Source organism: Microtus oregoni, unplaced genomic scaffold (assembly GCF_018167655.1).
Source record: "Microtus oregoni isolate MIOR12 unplaced genomic scaffold, Mior012 000014F_ref0000157, whole genome shotgun sequence".
Lineage (NCBI taxonomy): Eukaryota > Metazoa > Chordata > Mammalia > Rodentia > Cricetidae > Microtus > Microtus oregoni.
The window spans coordinates 19,119,406-19,143,542 of NW_024543073.1; the positions used below are offsets into that span (position 1 = coordinate 19,119,406).

The window sequence follows — 24,137 nt, forward strand, 5'->3', positions numbered from 1 at the left end:
GGGGATGGTGCGGATTGCTGAAGGCTTCCTGTGGGTCCCGCACTGCGGTGGACAATTTTAATTCTCAGAGGTCGTCCGTGATGGCTAAAATGGATTGCTTCAGGATTTGAATACCAAAGCTGGATGGTTTTGGATTTGCATTTTTTTTTCTTTTCTGCAGCCTCAGGAGTCCCCTCTTCACTCAGCAGTTATCAACAACCACCCTACAGTTGTAAACAGCTTATTAAGTGCTCAGCACGACGTTAACGTCTTGGATCAGGTAAGCGGAGCAGGCGGGAGCCCAGACACTCTGTTCTCTTGCATTTCAGCCCGGAATTGCCAGGTTTCAACAGGGAGTTCTGCTTAGATTCAAGATGCCTACAAAACTTCTAGGAGGGAACGTCTACATCCTTTTTTCATCACGCTTCTTCTGTAACCAGCACCCTGTCCCCACACTTCCGCTTTCTGCAGAGGCAAAAACCCGGATTCTGCGGGTGTGTAATCAAGGCGTTCATTTTTAAGAGGAGTAGCCAGGGCTTTGGATAAACAGTGCCAAGGCAAATTGCCAGAAGCTCTTTAAATCAAAAGCCACTCCTACAGTGTGAAATGTTGTCCTTGGCCTAAAGCTGTTCCCCCGTAAGAAGGAAGCTTTGTTTCCACGCTAAGTATCTTCTATGCCAGAAGGCAAAAAAGACTCTTAGAATTAAAACAAACAAATAAAAAGATCACCAGGTATTCAGTGAACTGGGGCAGAATCAAATAACCCATAAAGGTCGCCCGTGGCCTGCTGGAGTGGGAACCCAGTGGAGCAGCAAACAATGAGCTCCTGTTGCCTCAGCGAGCTGCTCCCTTCCAGGGGATGCAGGCAGGAGGAGGGAGCCTGGCTGGGGGTGCGGAGCCACGCGCAGCCTCCTTTTCCAGACAATCTCCACCTGCGCCCTCTAGGTTAGGGGGAAGCCGTCACGTGAGGCACACCTGTCCGCATTTCCTCACCTATTGAATCAGCAGGACTTGATCCCTTCAGGGCTCAGCCAGCTCCGGTCTCTTAGTTAATTTTTCACCTGAGCAGAAGGGGACACTTCGCTGCCCTCCCTCCCTTCCTCCGTCGCTCCCTCCCTCCGTCCCTCGCTCCCTCCCTTTGGAGTGCCTCCCTCTTTTGTATTGCATTAGCCTACTAGCTGGGGCCAGAACTCCCTGGTTATTAAATGTATTTGCAGATTCACACTTGTTTCAAATTTTTCCTAAAGTAAAAACCTTTTGCTAAATAATACAATACCGTCTTGCCTTCATGGGTGATTTTGGCTTCTACAGAACTGGCTTGATCCTCCTCTAGGGAAGGAGTGTTTGTCATGCCTGCCGATCCGTTACACAACTAGACTTTATCAGTTCAAACTTTTTGTTACATCAGTAATATACGTACAAAATAAAAAAAAATATTTCACATAAAGTATATAGAATCAGACTGTATAAATATGGTCTAAAAAGGTAATTGTTCTTTGGCCCCAGTAAAGAAAGCTAATGCTTGTTTTGGTGTTTCCTGTGCCCAGGACCTAGAGCGGTATTGTCAAAGCAGGACCTGTGTCCTGTCTACCTTCGATAGGTTTTTCAGTTGGCCTGTTGGGTGATGAGCGCCCCCAGAGAGGCACACTGCCATCTGCTGGTAGTGGTTACCAGTTCAGCAACCTGGCTTTGCCTTTTTTTGGTAGGAAGAGAACTTGTGCTTCAGGCTCCTGTGCAGTACTCAGCCTGGTGGAGGAGTGAGTCCTGTCTGCCTAGATGTCCTCACATCAATCTTTTCTATAGGAGGTTGGGGTGGTGATCTTTTGTTTACATGGGTTACGCGTTTATCTTCTCGGTAGAAAGCGGTCACTCCATTAGGAAGTTAGAAATCTTTCACTCCTTCATACACACTGATGTAGAAGTGGGGAAGAGCATCAAAAGGCAGTAAAATAACCTTAGGTCTCCATCTAGATGTCACCATTTTTAACATTATCAATGATGTTTTTCTCATTTTCTGTGCATTTATAGATTAAGCTTAGCCAGATATCATGTCTTTTTTCCTAAAGCTTTTTAAAAGGATTTGTTTTCATTTTATGTGCATTGGTGTTTGTCTGCATGTCTGTCTGTGAGAGGGTGTTGGACCTCCTGGAACTGGAGTTACAGACAGCCGTGAGCTGCCATGTGGGTGCTGGGAATTGAACCCAGGTCCTCTGGATAAACAGCCAGTGCTCTTAATAACTGAGCCATCTCTCCAGGTCCCCCTAAAGCTTTTATTATTATGTCATAGTTTTCCCTTTATATGAATCTCTGAAGCCATTTTATTACAGTAAAGTGCATGCCATTAGTTACCATTTGAAGTATTTTTAAGTGTGCGGTTCTGTTACATCACAGAATTTCCCCTTTCCCATTCTCCAGCCCCTGGAAACCACCATCCTTCCTGTCCTTATGAGTTTGGCAACTCTATGTACCTTGTACTGAAAAAAAAATGGGCCTCAAACTCCCTCCTGCATTAGCCACCCACGCAGCTCTGACTACAGCTCCATGACCACACACTGAGGTTGATTTAAAAGTTGCCAAATATTCCTATATGTTTATATATATAGTTTGTATAATGTCTCATTACCAAACATGTAACTGCACCAGATGGGGGGCAGTAAAGAAACCGCTGATGTGACAACACCATTACTGGGGAAGGTTTTTATTGTGAATAAGAGTGAGAGGGAACAGCCGGAGGCATCTGGGAGAGTCCAGAGCATAGAGTGAAGAAAGCAGACTGGACATGGCCAGGGCTGTCCGCTAGAGAGCTTGAGAGAGCGTAGTCGGGAATAGAGCAGATAGCCAGGGAGAATGGCAAGAGATAGAGAACAGAGAACAGCTAGAGAACAAGGGGGATAGCGAGGGAGATAGGTAGGAGAGCAATAGAGAGAACGAGTAGGGTGGGCAAACCGTGTGGGTTATAAGGTGGACAAACGGGGGTGGGGGGATGGTGGGAAGGGCCAGGAAAGGTGTAACAGGTACTTGTGATACTGAGGGAGCCTGGAGGCCAGCAGGGGTTTTGATAAGCTGATAGGCCCCAGAGGTAGCCCTTTGTTCCTTCTGCCAGAGATAAGGGAAATGACTCCTTTTGACAGAGGGGAACCTGTTTCACCAGTTCCGGAGGACTGCTGGCTTATCTAACCTCCAGAAATCCTTCTATAGTCCAGCTTGAGCTCCTGTGGACGTCTGGACTGCCTGTGACCTAATAGGAACTTCCTCTTGTCTTTCAATAATTTAAATGCTGCTGCAACAACTGTGCCCTAGGTCCACATGAGGATACCCGCTTTTACCCATCCCCTGCCTCCCCCCAAGCCTGCACAGCATGTGCATGGCATACTCTCCTGCAAGTGCCTCCATGACAGTTTCACATCTCTTGTGGCAGAGGCAGCAGACCCCTCTGCACGTTGCCGCTGATCTTGGAAATGTGGAGCTGGTGGACACCCTGCTGAAGGCCGGCTGTGACCTGAAAATCACCGACAAGGTAGTGGCTCTGTGTTCACTCTTTCTGGAGATGGAGCGGTGATCTCCCTATTGGCTGCCATGGAAACAGGAACATCAGCCTTCCTGTGTGTGTGGCACATGGAGGCCAGTGGTTATTTATCTGTTTGTTTGTGTGTGGGTAGCACATGGAGGCTAGTGATTATTTATTTATTAGTTCGTGTGTGTGTGTGTGTGTGTGTGTGTGTGTGTGTGTAGCACATGGAGGACAGTGGTCAATGTTAGGACTGCTCTCTACCCTATTTTTTAAGACAGGATCTCTCATTGAAACTGGAGTTTGCAATTTAGTTAGACTGGTTGGCCAGCAAGCCCCAGGAATCTACTGTCTCCATCTCCCCAGTCCTGGGGTTACAGGGGCAAGCCTTTTTACATTGGTGCTTGCATGGCAAGCACTTCACTAATTCAGCCACCTTCCCAGCTCTACATCTCAATTGTTTTTGATGATAATCCTTTTAAATGCTATTTTATAATATTTTATTAATTCTTCGAGAATTTCATACAATGTTATAGACAGAATTTTTCTGTCCTGTCAGCCTGTTCCCCAATAACCACAAAGAAGCTTAATTTTAATCTTAGATGCTCGACCAGTAGCTCAGGCTTTTTACTAGCTAACTCTTGCATTTTAAATTAACCCATTTCTATTCATCTACATTCTTCCATGTGGTGTTACCTCTCTTTCATCTCACACCTCCTGTTTCCCTTCAGTGTCTGGCTGGTGTCTCCTCTGACTCTGCCCTTTTTCTTCCCAGCGTCCTTAGTTTGGTTCTCCTGACTTGATCAGCCCAGCTAATGGCCAGTCAGCTTCTTTATGAAACCAATCACAGCGACATATATACACACGGTTTAAGGAATATTCTACACGATGTCTTTTGAAGATTTTCACTTCTCCCAACTGCTCTCCTTATCACTTTCTCCAACCTCCCATCCCTGCCCACCAAATTTCTAGATTGCCTCTTCCTCGGCCTACTTCTTTTCTTTCTTCATTGAGTCCAGCGTTGACCAGCTAAGTGGGTCTTGGGCTGGCCCTGGCAGGTGGTCTGTCTACCAAGGGTCACATCATTGAAGAAAATTGACTCATCCCTTTATTTTAAAAAGTTCTACCTCTGAATTTAGGAATATATATTATAGGTGGGCAGTGATGGCACATGCCTTTAATCCCAGTACTTAGAAGGGAGAGGCAGGCAGATCTCTGAATTGAGGCCAGCCTGGTCAAGTTCAGAGGGAGGAAATGACCTACATCTCAATTTTGACTGAGATCTGTCTATAAGAATTATTATTCAAAGCCAGGCAGGAGTGGCACACACCTTTAATCCCAGCACGGGGGTGGGGGTGGGGGTTAGAGGCAGGAGGATCTCTGTGAGTTTGAGGCCAGCCTGGTCTACAAGAGCTAGTTCCAAGAACAGGCTCCAAAGCAACAGAGAAACCCTGTCTTGAAAAACAAAAACAAAAAAACAAAAACAAAACAAAACAAAAAAAAGAATTATTATTTAAATGACAAAAATATCTGTCTTTAGGATTCTGGGTCTGGGTGTGTATGAGTGTTTGTGTATTGGCCTGAGATGATGTGAGGAATCTTCCTATACACTTCTTCCTTAGTCTTTGAGGCTAGGCCTGTCAGTCAAACCCAGAGACCTAGATCCCTGATACAGCTAGTCTTACTAGTCACTTAGCTCTGGGGATCCTCCATCTCTGCTTTCTGAGGCCAGCATTACACATGAGTTGCCATGCCTGCATGGCGTTTACTGGGGTTCTGGTGATCTTAGGTCCTCTTGCTTTTACAGCCACTGAGCCATCTCCCAAGCTGTGTAGCCTAGACTGGCTTGAACTGGAGATTCCCCTGTCCCAGGTGTTAGGTTCATTGTATTTACCACACACCTGGCCATTCTTCTGTCTTCTGAAGATAGCAGTGACATTCTGCACTGAGCTCTCTAGAGCAGGGGTCGTCATTAAGGATCAGCACATGGAGAGGTGTTGGCAAGCTCTCCTTAAAGGTGTGCTTGAGTCTCAGTGAATAACTCATATGTCTAACCTCATTGTTTATGCTTTTCACCCCTCTCTCTCTCTTTCTGTGTGTGTGTGTGTGTGTGTGTGCACGGTGTCAACCATGGCACTAAGCACGTGATGTCAGTGCTTCTCTCGCACCCTTTGTGTCCTCCCCTCATTCTGTGGATGTGTGGGCTCAGGCACTTCTAAAAAGCCTGAATCAAGTTGGTCTCTCCTGGTCCTCCTCCAGGGGCATCTGGGCTGGGAGAGTTGGTTCAGAACAAATAAACAGTTAAAATAGTATGTGCTTGCTAAACTAGTAACGCGTGCACGCCAGTTCCTTTTTACAGCACTGAGCACCAAAGGGCCTTTATCAAACACAGTACGGCCCTTCCAGTCCTGGGGCTAGAACCCAGGACCCTGCCCTCTTTAGGCAATTGCTCCACCACTGAGCTATATCCCCAGCCCAAAGCCGGCCATTTTCTTTTCTGGTTCTGGAGATTGGCACATGTATGATCTGAGGTGTTATTTTACTTTTCTCTGTCAGGATTTTTTTTTTTTTTTTTTGGTTTTTTCGAGACAGGGTTTCTCTGTGGCTTTGGAGCCTGTCCTGGAACTAGCTCTGTAGACCAGGCTGGTCTCAAACTCACAGAGATCCGCCTGCCTCTGCCTCCCGAGTGCTGGGATTAAAGGCGTGCGCCACCATCGCCCGGCCAGGATTTTTTTTTCAATCATAAGAGTAACACAAGCAATGGAGAATGTGGTAAACATTGAACAGCGTAGGAAACATGGGCACCTAGGGCTTTGGCTTGGGTGTAATGCCTTTTGGTCCCCAGCCGTAGCTGCGTGGCTTCATTAGCATTCAGTCACGGTATTTTCCCATTCAGTCCTTCAGAGTAACTGATCCTGTTCACACTCCTTTCCTCCTGGGCAGTTTGGTGGGTGGAGACTCTGTAGGAATTCTTTTGGGACCCCTGGTGCTCCTGGGCTGACAAGTCCAGTTGTCAAGGTCAACACTCCCAAAAGCCTAGGGTTGCTAGCCCTTGGGAGACGGTCTTCCCCACTCTCTCTTCTCCTTTGCTCCTTTATTCTGAGGGTCTGGCCTAAGGCAGGCACTGGTACACATTTAACTAATGGATAAGCACTGCCCTTTCTAGCTGCTCCCAAAAGAAAGTGTTTCTCCGACTGCGATAAGGACTGGATGGGTAGCTAGGCATGGTGACACAGGCCTTTGGTCTCAACACTCTGGAGTAAGAGGCGGACTGGTCTCTGGGAGTTGGTGGCCAGCCTGATCTACCTAGCAAATTCTAGAGTTTCAGGCTAACGGAGCTTGCATAGTGAGATGCTAGAGAGAGGGGTGGGGATGACAGTGGGGGAGGGTGTCATAAAGGAGCCAAAAGAGAGGCTTGATGAAAGTCTAGCTTGGGGGTTGCAAAGCTCTTGGCCTCCGGCTGCCTCGCTGTCAAGGGCAGATGGCACCTACACTCTAGTGTGCTGTTCCCTTAAGAGCAATTTCTCCAGCTTGAACGTCCGACTTTTAGAATACTGTCTTCCCAAAACAGGCTAATTACGGTGCTTCAAATGGCTTTACGAGGCAGAATGCAGACAGTATGCAATTAGAGCCTTGCTAAATGCCTGCAAAATGCAATTCTTCCTAATTTCATTACCAGTTCTGCTCACAGGCTGATTGTGTTCAGCCCCGACTTCCCAACTCACCCAGGTCTTAGCGCCGGCCCTCAAAACCTTGTCACTGAGGTTGGTAGGGAACTGACTGTACTTGTTGCTGTTATCCAGACATGTAAGAGTTATTGAGAGAAGTTTCTGGATCTTCAGGGTTAGAAACACAAGTTTCTAACATTGCAATTTTTTTCTGGAGTTTTTTATGACTATTAATTTATCTTTAGAGTCCCTGAGTGACTGTGCCTTGGGTCATCTGAAATGCATATAAGGGCCCAGAGAGATGTCTTGGTAAGCAGAGTGGCTATCTCGAAAGCTTGATGACCTGAGTCTCCTCACTGGTATTCACACAAACGTGACAATGCTGGGCATGGTGCCATGCATTTATAAGCCCAGTATGGTGAGGGAGAGACAAGGGGCATCCCTGGGGCTTGCTGGCCAGCCAGTCTAGTCTTAATGGATAAACCCCAGACCAATAAGAAACCCTGTCTCAAAGGAGGTGCTATGTGTTTCTAAAGATAATACGAAGGTTGTCTTCTGGCTTCTGCATAAACGCTCATACATGCACATGGGCACACATATGCACTTTAAAAAAAAACTTTTTAAAATGTGCATTGGTGTTTTGCCATGGGTGTTGGTTCCTCTGGAATTGGAGTTACAGTCAGTGGTGAGCTGCCATGTGGGTGCTGGGAGTTGAACCTGGGTACTCTGGAAGAACAGCCAGCGCTCGTAATCGCTGAGCCATCTCTCCAGCCCCTATCCATGCATTTGCTGTAGCAAATGCAAACCAGCCTCCTTTGTCAAGAAAGCATGTGTGGATGCAGAAATAGAAACTGCGTACTGCATAAAATCAAGGGGGCGCAGCTTGTGAAGATGGGCTCTCTGGCTGCTGAGGCAGCCATCACAAGCAAGGTTCACCTCTTGTAATTCGTGTAAGATGAGACTCAGGCTTCTGGCAGCATACGTCCCAAGTTATGTCCAGATCAGTCCTTTCTTACTCGTCCGGTTTGGCTAAAATTGGAATACTTCAACGTCGGTTAGAGGCAGTATGTTATGAAAGACAGCACTCCTTGCTGGCAGCCCGTGAGCTGAATATTCCACAATGAACTGTGTGGTCATTATTGACACTGTTCTTGGACCCAGCCCTTTTCTGTCTCATTACCTCATCCTCTTCCAAATGAGACTTCCATTTCCTGATGGAAAGTGGCTGCCCGGATTCCCCCGCTGTCAACATTCCCCTTGGGAATGGGAGGAACGAAAGGAAGAAGTCATCTTTCCTCCCTTTGAAAATCTTTCCCAGGAAAGGAATGTGCTTTTGCATTTACATACCGGCCAGAATGCAGGCCTCCACCCTGACCGCCACGAGGCCAGGAAATGTTCGGGGTGGCACACCCAAAGGGGTCTCTCAGTGCTCGTGGGGACACCTGGGTGTAATTGCAGAGACCCTGCCGCGACTAAGAATTGGTCCTTAGTTCACTAGCAGGTGGCAGAGCTGGGATCTGGGTGCAGGCCTACGTGGAGAAGCTGGAGCTCCATCTAACAGGCAAAATCAACTCCCCGCCCCCTCTTTTCAATCTAGCAAGGGAAGACTGCCTTGGCTGTGGCTGCCAGGAGCCACCACAGCCTCGTGGTGGACATGCTCATTAAAGCCGAGAGGTACCATGCCTGGAGAGAGGTAAGAAAAGCCAGTTCCAGCCAAATCAGGGGCTCTTTTGGCAACCCTTGCTCAGTACAACGATGACTGTCCCTATTTATGGCACGGACAGTGTGTCTGTCCTCTTTCTCTCTTTCTCTGTGGGCATCGGCAGTCAGACCTGAGGATGTGGGCTGGGCAGCCTCATCCATGGCGGTATTGCTGGCCTAGCATGCCAGCCTCTGATGCCTGACTCCACTGGGATCTTTGTCTCCTGGTCTCTGGCCATGACCTGTCACAAGCTCTAATGAGTGGCGTACATGGGAAGCATCTGGAGCTCTCCTGGCTCTGCCGGTTTTGCTGTAGCCCTATGCTGGCTTTCTGGCCCTCAAATATTCCTGGACAACACAAACTTTGAACACACAAATTTTATCTCTAAGTGAGTTTTTATTTTTTATATCTTTCTTTCCTCTGATTTCCTGTCAGTCACATATCTTAGTAGGCTGTCCTTCCCTCCAAGATTCAGGTCTGTGCCTTCAGGCAAGATGCTCAGACCCAAAACACCAGCCCCAACTTCTAGACCTATGCTGTTTCCCAGTTTCCCTCCTGGGGACATGGCTTCTCCTGGGCCCATGTGTCATGCCGGCATACATGTCTACACAGCTCGGGTGTCTACTGTAGAGAGGTTACAAACCCGGATTGCTGTTATTGGCCAATCCTGGGATGGTCCTTTTTAAATCCACAAAGCAAGAATGTTTACAGTCTCTTTCCCCCTCATAAACCAGCTTGGTAGTCTAAATATACAGTCAAATGTCAGTCGATGACAAGGAAAGTTGAGACGCGTCATCAGGCAATGTGATCATTGTGTCAATACCACTGAGCGCTCTTACATAGGCCACACAGCTAGAACTGTTTAGCCACTGTCATGTATGTGGTCCATGATGATCCACATAGCTATGTAGCTCGTGACTGAGAATGGAGTCTTCCAATGGCTACACAGCTTCTTTGCAACTGCTCTTGCATGTAGAACGATAGTCTGTTTCACCTACAAAACAACAGTTTTTTGTATACAAGTAGAATTCTGTTTAATCTTCCTCCTCTAACTTATTTTTATTGTTCTTCTTTTGTCTTCTTGCTTCTTTATCCTTCTCTTCATTTTCTTAATCATCTGTATGCTACTAAAGACTCCGGTTGGCTTTCTCTTGTTCTTTAAGTGATTTTCTACACTCACTTTGAAAAATCATGCTGCTCAATGTCTTTTCTTTTTTCTTTTTTTTTTTTTTTTTTTTTTTTTTGGTTTTTCAGACAAGGTTTCTCTGTATAGTTTTAGAGTCTGTCCTGGAACTCACTCATGTAGACCAGTCTGGCCTCTAACTCACAGAGATCCACTTGCCTCTGCCTCCTGAGTGCTGGGATTAAAGGCGTGCGCTACTACCAATCCATTTATTCTTTAAGGCCTGTTAGCAACCTCATATTCTTTTGGCTAGATGACGATCAATAATTCTTACACCAAATGGACCCTTCTTTTCTTGACGTTTGTGGTACTGGGAAAACTTACTTTTAACTAAGTAGCATTAATTTCTTTTTCTCTTTTTAAAGCTTATCAAATTTTATTATTTTAAGATATTTTTTCATTAATCAAACAAGTTTTAATCCAGATTTAGTACAAAATAATCACCAACACAAAGTTTGAAGAGATAATTTGAACCTTTCTTTTATATCTACTTAGATATGTTATGTGTACCCACATCCCATTTAAATTAGTTAGGTATTGTGTCTATTTATACACGTACATATTTAACCACATGTCCATGCCATTTAAATTACCTATTTGCTGTATCCACGTGCATATTTAACCATCATCCATCCTTATATTCAGTGTCAGAGCAAAGTCGTGGCCTCTGCTGTTGTTTCTGTCGAGCTTGGATACCTCAGGCTGCTACTGGGAGCTTAAGTGATTCCTTTCCTCCTCTCCCTCACTGTAGAGGCACTGGATGAGCACCAGGACAAGTGATTCCTTTCCTCCTCTCCCTCACTGTAGAGGCACTGGATGAGCGCCAGGACAAGTGATTCCTTTCCTCCTCTCCCTCACTGTAGAGGCACTGGATGAGCGCCAGGACAAGCAGCTTTTTAAAAGGGGGCTCCAGGGATCAAACTCAAGTCGTCACACTTTGCAGCAATCACTTTTAAGTGGCCGGGCCATCTTGACAGCCCTGTCTTACGCTTTTTACTCTCCACCACTTCTGGCGCACCAGTCACTGGGTCACCGGGGCTTTTCCCAGTCCCCTGCTCTTGCCTACAGATGCCTGAATGTCCACCCTGCGCCATGGTAGAATGCAACGAATGCAAGATTCTCTAAGAAATAAAAATGCATAGAGTGGAATGAACGCAGAGCTGGTCTGCGCTCTTCTCTCCTCACGCTGTTTGATGTTTTGATCTCACCAGGTGCGTCGTTCTATGAGAAGGAATCGGGAGAAAAAGTGAATTTTGCTGGTGCTCCCATCTCAACTCCTAGGATTCCTGGCAGCAGGCATTGTGATAGCAAAGCCAGGGAGCTCTGGAGAGGACTGCGTTTTCAAGTCTTGGGAACAGTTGTGGGTGCCTCACACCTCCCATTCCCATCCCGGTTTCTGCACCAAGGCCCAACACCAGCAGAAGGCCTTTCCCTGCTCGGTGGCTGAGATCCCCAGGGGTGTGCAGAGGTTTCCGGAGGTGGTGAGGGCCGAGTGCAGGCCTACTGAGTTCTCAAAACTCTAGAGAGGCAGGGTCCTCGCCCCTCGCCTGGCATTAGCTCCCATCCTGTTTTTAGAGTATCTTTTATTTAACTGGAAGACTAAAATAGAAGTCATTCCACATGAAAAAGGAGGCGAGATAGGACGTCTTAACTAAATCTTTCAGTGAGTCCTGTCTTCCATTCCCTTACCAGAGCTGTAATCTTCTGCCGTCCTAAAGGAGCATGTGCGGTGTGCGGCTGCTTTTCCCTTTGACACTCTTTCCTCTAATGCTTTAGAGAGGTTGATCCGGAAAGACCGTGGCACCTCCCACCAAGGAGACAGAAACGGCTTAGAAAGGACAAAAGCCCAAGAGAGCAGTCTAGGTGCAGTGCTGTTGGGCTTAGCATGGTGAAATGACAGCCACTTCCTTCTGGTCACCACCCTGCCTCCCTACTCCCTCTGTCTTACACTAATCTACCCTGCCCTACCCCAATTTACCTTACCTGACTTTACTACCCTATCCCAGCCTGCTCTACCCTGCCCTACCCTACCCTACACTACCCTACCTTATCTGACTTTTCTATCCTACCCTACCCTGCCCTACCCTACCCCCTACACTGCCCTACCCTATCCTATACCTGTCCTATCCTACCCTACCCTGCCCTACCCTACCCTGCCCTACCCTACCCTGCCCTACCCTACCTACACTGCCCTACACTATCCTATACTGTTCTATCCTACCCTACCCTGCCCTACCCTACCCTGCCCTGCCTTGCCCTACACTACCCTACACTAGCCTGCGCTACCCTACCCTACACTGCCCTACCCTATCCTATACCATCCTACCCTACCCTGAGTTAAGCTTCCAGTCTCTCCTCATACTTAGAATGAGCAGAAAGAAGAGCCATGAGGTTTTATTAAGGATGTATCCAATCTGAATTCCACTGAGGTGTCAATGAGAAAATCAAATACACCGAAGACTAAAGACTAAAGAGGGCTGAGTGTTGGGAGTGAGGCCATTAGAGCGATGGGTTGTAATGTTTCACTTGCCAGCATGTCCCCTCTGTTCTCGTTGGAAGTGGGCAAACGCCTGTCAGCAACACAGACATAACACATTTGCTGTTTCAGACCCAGTACTCATGCTTTTTATTCCAGACATTTCTGTCCAATTTGGGTGACAAAAGATGATCTAGGACAGATTAGAGCGTCTCAGCTACTGCTTGCCCAAATACTCGTGACATACAGGTAGCAAGCGAGCACACTGTAAATAACAGGCTACAGCGCGTTTCCTTTTAGGCGCACCCTGAGAGCATCCAGGGCTCGGCAGGATGCTCTACACTGACATTCAAGCAGGACCACAGTGTGGAGACCAGGCGCATCCGTACGCTCCTCTGGAACCTGGCCTACCGACAGTTGAAGGAGAAGGACTGGCAGCGGCTGGCCCGCTTGTGGAACTTTTCAGAGGACCAGATCCGAGCCATTGAGGAACAGTGGTCAGGTGAGTGGGGACCAGGGGACATGGACAGGAAGGCATTCAGAGTTAGGGGCAGCAGCCTTCCCGTATACACAACAGGCCGAGTCCAGGGATCACGGTAATAACGGAAGTTAGCTTGGCTAAGTCTGCACTGGTGGTTGGCAATTTGGCAGAAAGTTAAACTCCCAAGAATCTGCAGTCAGCTTCCCTAGCAAAGGTTGACTACTCTGGCCTAAAAGAGAAATGAAGGCTTCACAATTGAGTGGGAACCAAAGAGGTGAAGCTACATACAATCCCTGGTATGCCTGTGAAATGCCAGTCTGGCTTCCCACCAAAATCTGCAGCTTGTACTGCCATAGAAAAGGTCACTGCTGAAGCTTCTGCCCAGGAAGAAGCCCCTTACCATGTTGGGGGAAGGGTGTGGAGATCAGCATCTGTACACACACACACACACACACACACGCACAATCTCATCAGCATGGCATCAACACTCACAATCCAATCATATTTTAATTCTTGAAGCAACTGGTATCGGGAAGTTTGCGGGATTTTGAGTGAATAATGTTGGTATATGTTGTTGGTATTGAAGAACAACCAATAATAAATGTAGTTCTTCAATTCTCTGACAATACAACAATAATACATGTTGGTATTGAAGAAGAATTAGTTTTTTGAGGAGCACATTCTTTCTGCCAAGGCTCTTTTTGTATCATCTGCCCCATGGTGCCTGTTGTGTGTTTGTAACTATGAACTGTCCAAAGTGACAACAGATTGTCTTCTTATTCCAATACCTCTCCTAGCCCCTCAGGAATTAGCTCTTAGGTATTTACAGGATGAATAATCCTGACCTGAGATACAGACCTGCTGAATTGTGTAGCATGAATAATAAAAACCCAGAGACAGATATTGAGGTTCAAGCTGAAGATCAGAAAAGCAAAGCAAGTCGCTAGAGTTCTTATCTCTACCAAGGCTGTGACAAAGGGGTGACCCTGTCCTCAGGGTGACTGCTGGCGGCAATGCTCTCCATGAAACCTCAGGCTGCACCGAGACTTCACTGAGCCTTAGATTTCTCTCTAGTGCTGGGACTAAAGGCATGCTGGGTGAGCTCTGTTTCTCTTTCAGACTGATTCAGCGTAGCCCAGGGTGGCCTTGAACTCACAGAGATGCACGGGCCTCTGTCTCTCTGAGTGCTGGGATTAAAGGTGTGGCCACCACTGCCTGTCTTCTATGGCTAACTAATGGTTTAGTGTGTTTACGCCTAACTTGTGGCTTAACTCTTAACTAGGTGTGAGGCTAACTGGTGGCTTAGCTCTGCACTCTGATTTTCAGGCAAAATTTATTTGTTAGATTACGAACAACATATCAGTACAGAGCTGGAGCGATTGTATGGCACATGCTTGCTGCCCAGATTCAGAGGGCACTGGGGAACTTGTCATACTGTATACCATCATTCAAAACCATTGACTCCAAAAATCTGCATTTGCACAAGATGCCCAGGGAAAACACGTACTTTGAGCCTGACCTGCTAGAAGACTTCATATCTTCACATCTGTGGCACTGTCTGTCATCTCCAGGGAGACATCAAAGCCCTTCAGTCCCTTATAGCTCCCCACCTCCCTGTGTGTCAGGATGGCCAAGTGGTCTAAGGTACATTCAGGCGTGTCCCAGAACAGGAGGAGCAGGCCAGGCTGTCTCTCAAAGCGTGGTCACCATAGCACAGTATCAGGGAGGAATGGCAAGTGCTTCCTCCTTTCGCTGGGCTTTTGACCTGCAAGATCTGGGAGGAGGAAGGGAGGACAATAGCAGTCATTTAGAAACGCGTCAGAACGAGGCATGAGTGTGTGGTGCCTCACTCTGGCCGCTTATCCCGGACACAGGAAACAAGAGCTTCCGTGAGCACGGCTACAGGGCTCTGCTCATCTGGCTGCACGGGGCACTCATGACACAGCCCGACCCTGCCAAGCAGCTGGACAAGGCACTGGTGCGTGCAGGATTCCCAGAGTCAGCTGGTGAGTTACTTTGCCACAAACCCACACAGATAAATCCCTTCTCCCTTCAGTGGCGGGCAGGCCTTACTCCCTGAATTTGGCAGCAGTCTGATGGGGGTGGTTGTGGCCAAACAGCACACGAAGCTGTGGAAGGGGCTTATGGGTATGCTGTAGCTTCTGCCTTGGTTAAGCCAATCAGGCAATCCTCAGCACAGCATTTGAACAAAGTGTGGGGTATTGGTGTGCCCGTGAACAGGTAGGATGGGGCACGGATGCTCAACCATCTTCCACAACCCGGAACTCTTCTCCACAACTGGGCAAGAATTCTCCTGTTCCCAAAGCTGCTTGCTCCTATTGGCAAACTCCACCAACTTAGTGGTTGTGAAAATGTGTGTTCTCCAGGTAGAAAGCAGAGTAGCACAGACTGCTGCTTCGCCAGTTAAAGCTATTATAGAAAATCACCCTCCCCCCATGTTGTCGGGGAACATTCTTTGAAAGTATCAGTGAGTTAGTAATGGCAGCCTGATGTGGGAGTGATTTCTTTCTAATCTGTTGCTTTCATTGGTTAATTAATAAAGAAACTGCCTAGGCCCATTTGATAGGCCAACCCTTAGGTGGGTAGAATAAACAGAACAGAATGCTGGGAGAAAGAAGCTGAGTCAGGGAGTCGCCATGGTTCTCCCACTCCAGACAGAAGCAGGTTAAGATCTTTCCTTGTAAGCGCATCTCGTGGTGCTACATAGATTATTAGAAATGGGTTAGATCAATATGTAAGAGCTAGCCAATAAGAGGCTGAAACTAATGGGCCAGGCAGTGTTTAAAAGAATACAGTTTCTGTGTAATTATTTCGGGTAAAGCTAGCCGTGCGGGCGGCCGGGTGCCTGGAAAGTAGCCCGCCGCTCCTAACACAACAACAGCCGCTGAAGGAAAAGGTGGAGAGGCCTCTGCCATGGTTTTCATGGAGGCAGTTCCACTTAGGGCTGACCACAAGCCTGCCTTATTCTGGCCCCTGGACCAGCATTGTTTCAAGCAGGAATAGGAATGATGATTACTGCAGATACCTACATTGCAGGACACTAGCCTCCTAACACGAGGCCCTGCAACTTTAAGCATGTTCTTTCTAATCAAAGCGCACCTTCTGAGGGAAGACTACGGCGGTGTGAGGAAGTGGTTAGGGCTATGTTGTCAGGGCTTGCCTTGGCTCCAGCACTGCCATCTTTAGCAGGTTCTATAACCACATCGCACCAGTGTGCCCATTGTAAACTAGGGAAGAAATGAACATCCATCTCTAAAGGTTGGTGCTGATGAAATGAATGGTGCCCGGAACACAGTAAACTACACTTAGTATCAGTTGTTGATCTCGAATGTATGTGCTGGTTAATTTTTATGACAATTGGACACAAGCTGGAGTCATCTAAGGGGAACCTCAATTGAGAAAATGTCTCCATAAGATCTGGTTGTAAGGCATTTTCTTAATTAGTGATATGGGAGGGCCAAACCCATTGTGGGTGGTGCCACCCCAAGGCTGGTGATCCTGGGTTCTGTAAGAAAGCTGGTGGAGCAAGCCAGTAAGCAGGACTCCTTCATGGCCTCTATATAGCTCCTGCCTCCAGGTTCCTGCTGGATTTGGAGTTCCTGCCTTGGTTTCCCTCAATGGACTGTGTGATTCAGGATATGTAAACCACATAAACGTTTTCTTCCCCAAATTGCTCTTAGTTATGATGTTTTATCGCAGCAATAGTAACCCTAAGATAATTATCCTGGTTTTTTTTTTTTTTTCCAGGAAAGATTCGTCAGTTCGAAGGTAAAACTGACCCAAGCTCCAAGAAATGTGCAGTCTCCTAAGCTGAAGAAACAATTCCAATGGCTTCCTACTCGGCATTCAGGTTGACTGTGGTTCCCGATGGCCACAGCCACCTCCCAGCAGACTGATTTCCTGGTCCAAAGATGCTGTTCCTCCAGGGATGGAGGTGAACACACCACCTTCTCACTGCTCCAGCCTCACGCTGGAGGCAAACTGTGTGGCTTTCCTATTTCTGTCATTTGATGTGCATGCAGAAGAGCACAGCTCTGTACACGCTTAAAATCCAGACGGATGGTGGGAGCAGCATGGCGGCACACACAAAAGCAGGGCTAGGAGATTCGGCTTTGAAACTGGATGCTTGGCTGCGAGCAGTGGGCAGGTTAACATTACTGACGTTTTAAGAGCTGTGGCTTCCTTTTCTGGTAGACAGAACATTTCCTCCAGAGATTGGGAGGGAGATGAAGGGAAAACACCCGTGATACCTGACCGCAAGCCAGTGGGATGTAAGGCATAAACTCTTATCTTTGTGGAGAAGCTGCGTGTGGAAATCCACACACTACTGGCTTTACACCACACAAGTGAGTTTATTATGCAGGAAAAAAAGACACACACCAGAAATTTTTAAACCCATCGTGATCTAAATATGGGTAATTTTAATTCTTGGTACTTTCCGGTACATCTGATTTTGCTCACAACAATCAAGCACTGCCTTCTGTAACTTGGTAAAGTTACAAAGGTACCAGTTTTCATCACTGTATACCTACCTAGAGTCCAGCTCCGACTCTCAGTCTGGAAAAGCTGGTAAGGCAATTACAGGCAATTAGTCTATTAATTTAGTTTCAAGTAGTTTTCTTACAGTGATTGTAAATGGCCCATGTAATGCTAGGAATGTTTAAAACAGGCAATATATTCACAAGATCCCAGAATTTTAAAAAAGTATTAAATAAAAAGTCCCATCCCAGTTTGTTTTTGAGTTTGGCCACAGCAATGCTAGCATTCTTCCTCCAACCAAATCTCTGCATGTAAAATGAGTACAAAATGCACACTTACTGTAGGGTGTTTCCATCACGCTTGTGTTGTTTAACTTAGGACAATATGAATTGTTTGGTAATTTGGATAACACACAATTCTAGAGTTAACAATGCCTATAATAGTCCTAGTTACATCAACTTGCACTAGTATGTCCATAGGACCTGGCTTGCACACTGAAAACCTAGCTGGTCCGGGCTTCTCAAAGGTCCAGCCTAGACCAAGATTTCAATAGAAAATGAACAGGAAGCTGAGGAGGAGCAAGGTGAGGATGCTACCAAATTGGCTCCACTTGGTGTCAAGTTTGGCTATCTGATCCTAAGCACATTCTGTTCCAAGATGGGATGGATGAATGCATCTCAGGGCAGTTCACACAGGGGAGGGAGGGGGGAGGAATTGGTCCATGTTACAGTGTGTTTTAAAGACGTAAAAATGTGTTTTGACTGTATGTACGTATGTACACATGCATTCCTGATGCCTATGACGGCCAGAGGAGCTACAAATGGTTTGAAGCTGCCAAGTGGGTGCTGGGAACTGAATTAGATTCCTCTACAGGAGCAGCATGTGCTCAGTGGTCGAGTCATGTCTCAAGCTGCACAGTGGGGACTTTTATTCTGGTCACATGAGTGATCTCTTAAGGCAGCCTACCGGTCCTCCTGGCTCTGCTGGGTGGAGAGGGCAGTTCTGGGGAGCATGCCCACAGGGAAGGTGTGAGAGGAGGTGCTGCAGCTTGCTAGTCACAAAACTTACAATCCCAAGGAGTGAGCTTTTGCTACGGTAGTAGCTGGACCGTTGCCTGGTACGTCTATAATTCAGAAAAGTCTTAAGCACTTGTTATAATATGGAATGATGTTTGCCTAGATCACATTTAGTCTCTGAAGTGTGAGGCAGCAAGAAAAGTGACTTTTTATAATAAAATGAGAGAGCACAGAAGCAGATCACGCTCAAATTGGTAGAGGCTTCAGATGATCAAAACCACACGTATCAGAAAGTGGAGGACCTGCTCATATATTCCGTAAGTACAGTGTCAACAGGAAAGGAAGTACATCTACTTACATCACAGTTGAGGATCCTGAAATCCATTTAATTAAATGTTTGGCCCCAGAAAACAGAGTATTGAAGAAAACTGCAGTTTTTTCTCTAATGTCAGTTCTGTGCAAATGGTCTATTTCCTTCCTTCCTTCCTTCCTTCCTTCCTTCCTTCCTTCCTTCCTTCTCCTCTTCCCTCCCTCTCCTTTTCTCTCTTTTCCTTGAGACAGGGTTTCTCTACACAGCCTTGGCTGTCCCGGAACTCACTACGTAGATCAGGCTGGCCTTGAACTCATAAGAGATCCACCTACCTCTGCCTCCCCTGTGGTGGGATTCAAGGCGTGCAGCACCATTCTGGCCAGCCATTGGGAAGCTTGCAGATCTGCAGGGCTCTCACTCCTGAGCAGCACATGTGTGGATTTGCAGAAAGGAGGAGGCAGGCTCAATGCTGCAGGCCCCACTAGGGTGAGGGAGAAGGAAAGCAGGGTCATCCCAGCAGGGAGTTTCACAGATGTTGACTGTCTCCCTCAGGGTTTGACTGCAGAGTCCTAGAGATGAAGACCAATATACTGAAGGCAGAAAAAGCTGTGTTTAGAAATATCACCGTGACTCTTGGTCTTTATTTAAAAATTCAGATAGCTTCTATTTGTTTTAGTAATGACTAAGTTCTCTGTCCAAGTTTTGTGTAAACTATGGTTCAGTAACAGTGGAAATATTCCCTTTTAGAAATAATGTACAGAAAAAGATTTACACCCTTCAACAATGCAAGCAGTGGCAGGCTGGACATGTTTAAAATCAGTTTTTTTTATTAAAAAGTTATACTTAATTGTTTAAATAAAAATAACAACATTAAAATAATTGCTACATATAGTTACAAAGGATGGGAAGGTATCTTATAATTCTGAAAAGATGAACATGATGTGTCCATGATGTTCTAAACAGTACAGAAAAGTCAAAATAAACAACTTCTGCTCCCAGTCAAGTCCTCAGAGGAGTGAAGAGACCCGAGTGTGAACACAGCCACTCTAGTCAACCACTTTTATGGACTGAAAGTTGGAGAGAGATTGGGTGTGGGCTGGCCTGGCTCCGAGAGACCTAGAGGTTGGGACGCCGCCACCTTCAGGATGGATGGTCCGTGGGTACTTGGCAGCGGCTGCCTGAGGAATGGTTTGCTGTAAAGATAAGAGGCTGCTTTACTAATCCGACAGAGTCGATGTGAAGCATCATTTCATCACCTATAGCCCAAACCAACAGGCATCTGACATCCCGCAGATACCAGCAATGCACTGGGTGGAGTTGCCACTCAAACAGACAGTGAAGTCCTTCTCTAAAAGGAACCCATATTTGAACAACCACATTTAATACCAGAGCCCTGGGAATCATTGCTCTAAGAGGTCTAAGAGGAAAAGGTCTATAGAGGCCAAGGACAGAAAAGGATTTCGGTGTCTGTATGAGGGTCAGCTCTCCATCATTCACCCCTTATTCTATTGAGCCCAGGCCTTGCTTCAAGCCATGGTGAAATAGACTTCATATTTCACTTGGGAGTAGACCCAACATTTTATAGTCACACAAGAGAAGGCTCCCCAGAAGATAAGTGGCTCCCTTAATATCGCTTTCCTTCAGTGGGGTCTGGCTTTGTAGCCCACGTTGGACTCAGATTTGTGATCCACCTGCCCAGGCTCCAGAATGTTGGGAATATGGAACATCCACCACACCTGGCTGGGCCACACTACACTAAACAAGGAAAGAGCTGGACATGGAGAACAACCACAGACACCGAAGAGAAGGTGATCTGCATGCCAGTTCAAAGCTTAGGAGAACAGAGACATGAATGCTAAAGAATTAAAGCCAGGGCAGAGCAGACAATCTACGTATGTGATACGTTAAAAAATATGCACTGTGTATATACGTACGTGGTAGCCATACGTACATATGAAAACCAGTTAAGACTTTATTGTACCTGTGACAATGTCTTAGTAGCTGGCAGGGGATCTGTATCAAGTTATGTTCTTAGTCATGTCCACAGATTCCTATTATAGGAGCTTCCACTTGAAAAATTATCTTTAAAATATTTCAAGTACAATTTTATGCATTAGGGGCAGGGGTGACGGCTCAGGAGGAAGAAGACCTGGGTTTGGTTCCCAGCACTCACATAGTGGGTCGCAAGAATGGCCTCTGTGGACACCAGGCATACATGTGCTGCACAGACATATATGTAGGCAAAACATTCATACACGTAAAATTTATAAAAAATGCATTTAGCTAATATATTTACCATGTATTTCAAAGACTGCATAATAAAACAGGGTCCTCATGTCCAATTCTGTCTTAAAAGTGAGAACTCCTCTATGGAGAAGTGGAAAAGTAACCTCCCTTCTTAAGGTATCTTATACAGGTGTTTCTTCAACTATAAACACCTGGATAACTATTACAAATGGGAGAGTCTTATAGCTGGCATGAAATTTTAGTTGACAAGCATCAAATGTGACATGATTTATCAAAGCTGTTTCTCCTTGCGGATGGGTAAAAGGAACTGTAGGAAGAGATTAGAGTTGCCACGGGCACTGTGATCTACAAAATATGGCAGAACACAATCAGCCCCGGAAGCAAGTGAACACCCAGCTGACGGGCAAAGGAGTTCAAACAGATCCATGCTTTATTGGCAATGATGGTTTCTGCCAGTTTTAGGTCTTGATTCCTGGAAAACACTTCAAACAGCACAGAGGCCCACAACTGTCACATGACAGAAGCTAAGCAAGGAAGGAAGGGTTTCTCCATCTCTGACTCGGCCCGTACTGCACGCCTGCTGAATAGCAGGAGAGAACAGGTAAAGAGAATTTCTAAGATTCTAGTTACTCGAAGTGCAGGTCTGAATAAGTTATTTGATGGAGGCTTAACCTGAACTCAGGGAAATTAAGGAAAACATGAAAGGATGAGGTAATATTAGGAGAAAAGGAATTGATGAAAGTAGATAAAACTCTACTCCATCACAACAAGAAGCTGATATAAAACAAGTTCAGCCTGGGAAAGAATGGAGAAATGATGTGATTTTATTTTAATTCAATAAAAAACTTAAATAAGAAAAAAGATTCTACTCCCTCAATTTCTCTATTCTCTAAAACACTAGGGCTGAAAAGACAGCCTGGAGCACTTGTTGCTCTTCCAGAGGACCCAGGTTCAATTCCTGGCTCCCACATGGCAGCTCATAACCATTTGTAACTCCAGTTTCAGGGGCTCTGATGCCCTCTTCTGGATCAGGCATACATGTGGTGCACAGACATACATGCAAACAAGCACTCAAAGATTAGAAAAAAGAAATAAAATCTCACATTCCTTTTCTAGTAACTTTCTAGTTCCTAATGGCTCTGTAGTTTCCACAGTACCCCTGCATATGTCATTACTTTTGGTATTATCTCATTTACTCCTGAATTCTGACAATGTTCCAGAAGCTCAGTACTCTCACCAACCCCATTTCACAGAAGAGAAAGTGGAGGCTTGACTATCTGACTTGAGTCTCTGTCCAGGTGCAGCAAGTGGAAGGAACAACTGGGAAGTTCTCACTTGCCTGCTGCTTCAAGTCTGTGCGTCTTCCCTTATACCTTATGTATTTCTTGCAACTCACCACCCTTTAATATAGAGATAAGTTAGATACACTATTGAAGGAGACTGGAAAATACAAGGGCAAGAGTAAGCACTCTAACGTAGGACATTTTCTTATAATCAACACCTGCTGCATGAAGAGTCGATTTACCAGTAAATTATTTTTCTTTTTACATGGAATCTTTACAGTTTACTGCTTTAGCAGTTGATATAACTGATTACCTTTTCTATTTGACGATTTTTATGCCATTTGGAATAAACATCTTTCTTAAAAGAAGAAAATTTTAAATGATTGATGGCAACAATGACCAGCCATGAACGTTGGGGTTGATTAGGGGACAAACTCATAGGACTTACCACTGTAACTGGATGATGCTTCTCCACAACGACTGAGCTCATGGGAGGAGAAACTCCCATGATAGCCAAACTGCTGCTGACTCTAGTTTTGGAAGCAAAATCACACCGACCCGTGATCCGAGCGGTAATCGTCTTCCCAGCTTTCTGCTGTGCTGAGGTCACAACTCTTGGTATGTACTACAAAACAAACCAAAGGTCCAGTTGGAGGAAGAGCCACTGCACAATTTACATGACTTGGCTGTGTAACTTTCAAAGAAAACCCACAGCACTTAAAAGCTAATGAGACAAAAAGGCAAAACAAAACCTCAATATTCCCAAATTCCAAAATATTCCTCTAACCTTGGCATGTCAACTCTCTAAAGATGTTTTTGAGATTTAAGACCTTTATTTTGAAATGACAGATTCCCAGGAAGTGTCCCTTTGTTCTCTGAGGTTCCTGCAAGAATCAAGTCCTCCTGAAGTCAACCACACTGACACCAGCACAACGGTGCTGCAGGAGGCCTATACACACACCTGTGCTATCTTCTTACCTGCAGATTCCTTACTGCCACCGAGTTCACTCCATCAAACAGACCACCTCTCGCCCACTTTCCCTTCTCCCCACTCATCCTCCATAATACCACCACTATCTGCGTTATACTTTAATCCTGACAAAAATTTATCATCATTACATATATGCTTTTGTTCTGTTTAAAAACTTTAACAATAAATTAAAGAATTTATTGTTTCTGTTTCACGAATACAGAAACCTAAAATAATTTGTAAAGAACGATTTCATATGACAGACTAGTTCTTTTTCTGTTCTCTTCCTATTACATTTAGTAATTTTTTTTTTTTTGGTAAAAACACTTTCAGTTATTTTTGTAGAGATATTGCAAGAATGGGATGATCAGATCAAAACACAACTTCAACATTTAAAATTTTTATTTGTTACTACTAGATGATATTGAAGAAAGTTACATGCATATCAAGAGTGATGTATAATTTCCTTTTATCAATCATTGTCAATTACATAAATGCTCCACTCAGTGTAAGGGAATGTGCTTTAATTTAATTTGTAATGCTTCATTAATGTTTCATATTTATACTACAGCTTGTTAGCTCTTTAACTGTGGGTCTGAACTGGAAAGGACGGTTGCTATTAAAACAATATAATGGCTCCAAATCCTGGGCAGGGTGGCACCTGGGAGGCTAAGGCAGGAAGAGCACCAGTTTCAGGATTCTCTTTCTCTCTTGCTCTCTCTCACAGACAGACACACACACACACAAACCCTAGCATCAGCTGGGCTGGGAGTATTACTGAGTGGTTTTGGTATGCCATGAGTGGACCCATGGG

The 24,137-nt window shown here is 45.7% G+C and overlaps 2 protein-coding genes across 5 annotated transcripts in view; one reads left to right on the forward strand and one right to left on the reverse strand.

Moving 5' to 3' along the window:
- Ankdd1b (ankyrin repeat and death domain containing 1B) overlaps nt 1-16,929 on the forward strand; it is a 62,582-nt gene extending 45,653 nt beyond the window's left edge. The window contains exons 10-15 of the mRNA XM_041663705.1: nt 161-259; nt 3,398-3,496; nt 8,753-8,848; nt 12,817-13,018; nt 14,872-15,003; nt 16,766-16,929. Of these exons, the coding sequence (XP_041519639.1) occupies nt 161-259; nt 3,398-3,496; nt 8,753-8,848; nt 12,817-13,018; nt 14,872-15,003; nt 16,766-16,827 (690 nt within the window). The 3' untranslated portion in view covers nt 16,828-16,929. The remainder of the gene's footprint in view (nt 1-160; nt 260-3,397; nt 3,497-8,752; nt 8,849-12,816; nt 13,019-14,871; nt 15,004-16,765) is intronic.
- Nucleotides 16,930-19,592: 2,663 nt separating this feature from the next.
- Nucleotides 19,593-24,137, reverse strand: part of Poc5 (POC5 centriolar protein) — a 31,770-nt gene continuing 27,225 nt past the window's right edge. For all 4 annotated transcript variants that reach the window (XM_041663437.1, XM_041663436.1, XM_041663438.1 and 1 more), the window contains 2 exons: nt 22,802-22,978; nt 19,593-20,016 (listed from right to left, as the gene is read on the reverse strand). In XM_041663437.1, coding sequence (XP_041519371.1) covers nt 19,870-20,016; nt 22,802-22,978 — 324 coding nt within the window. In that variant the 3' untranslated portion in view covers nt 19,593-19,869. The remainder of the gene's footprint in view (nt 20,017-22,801; nt 22,979-24,137) is intronic.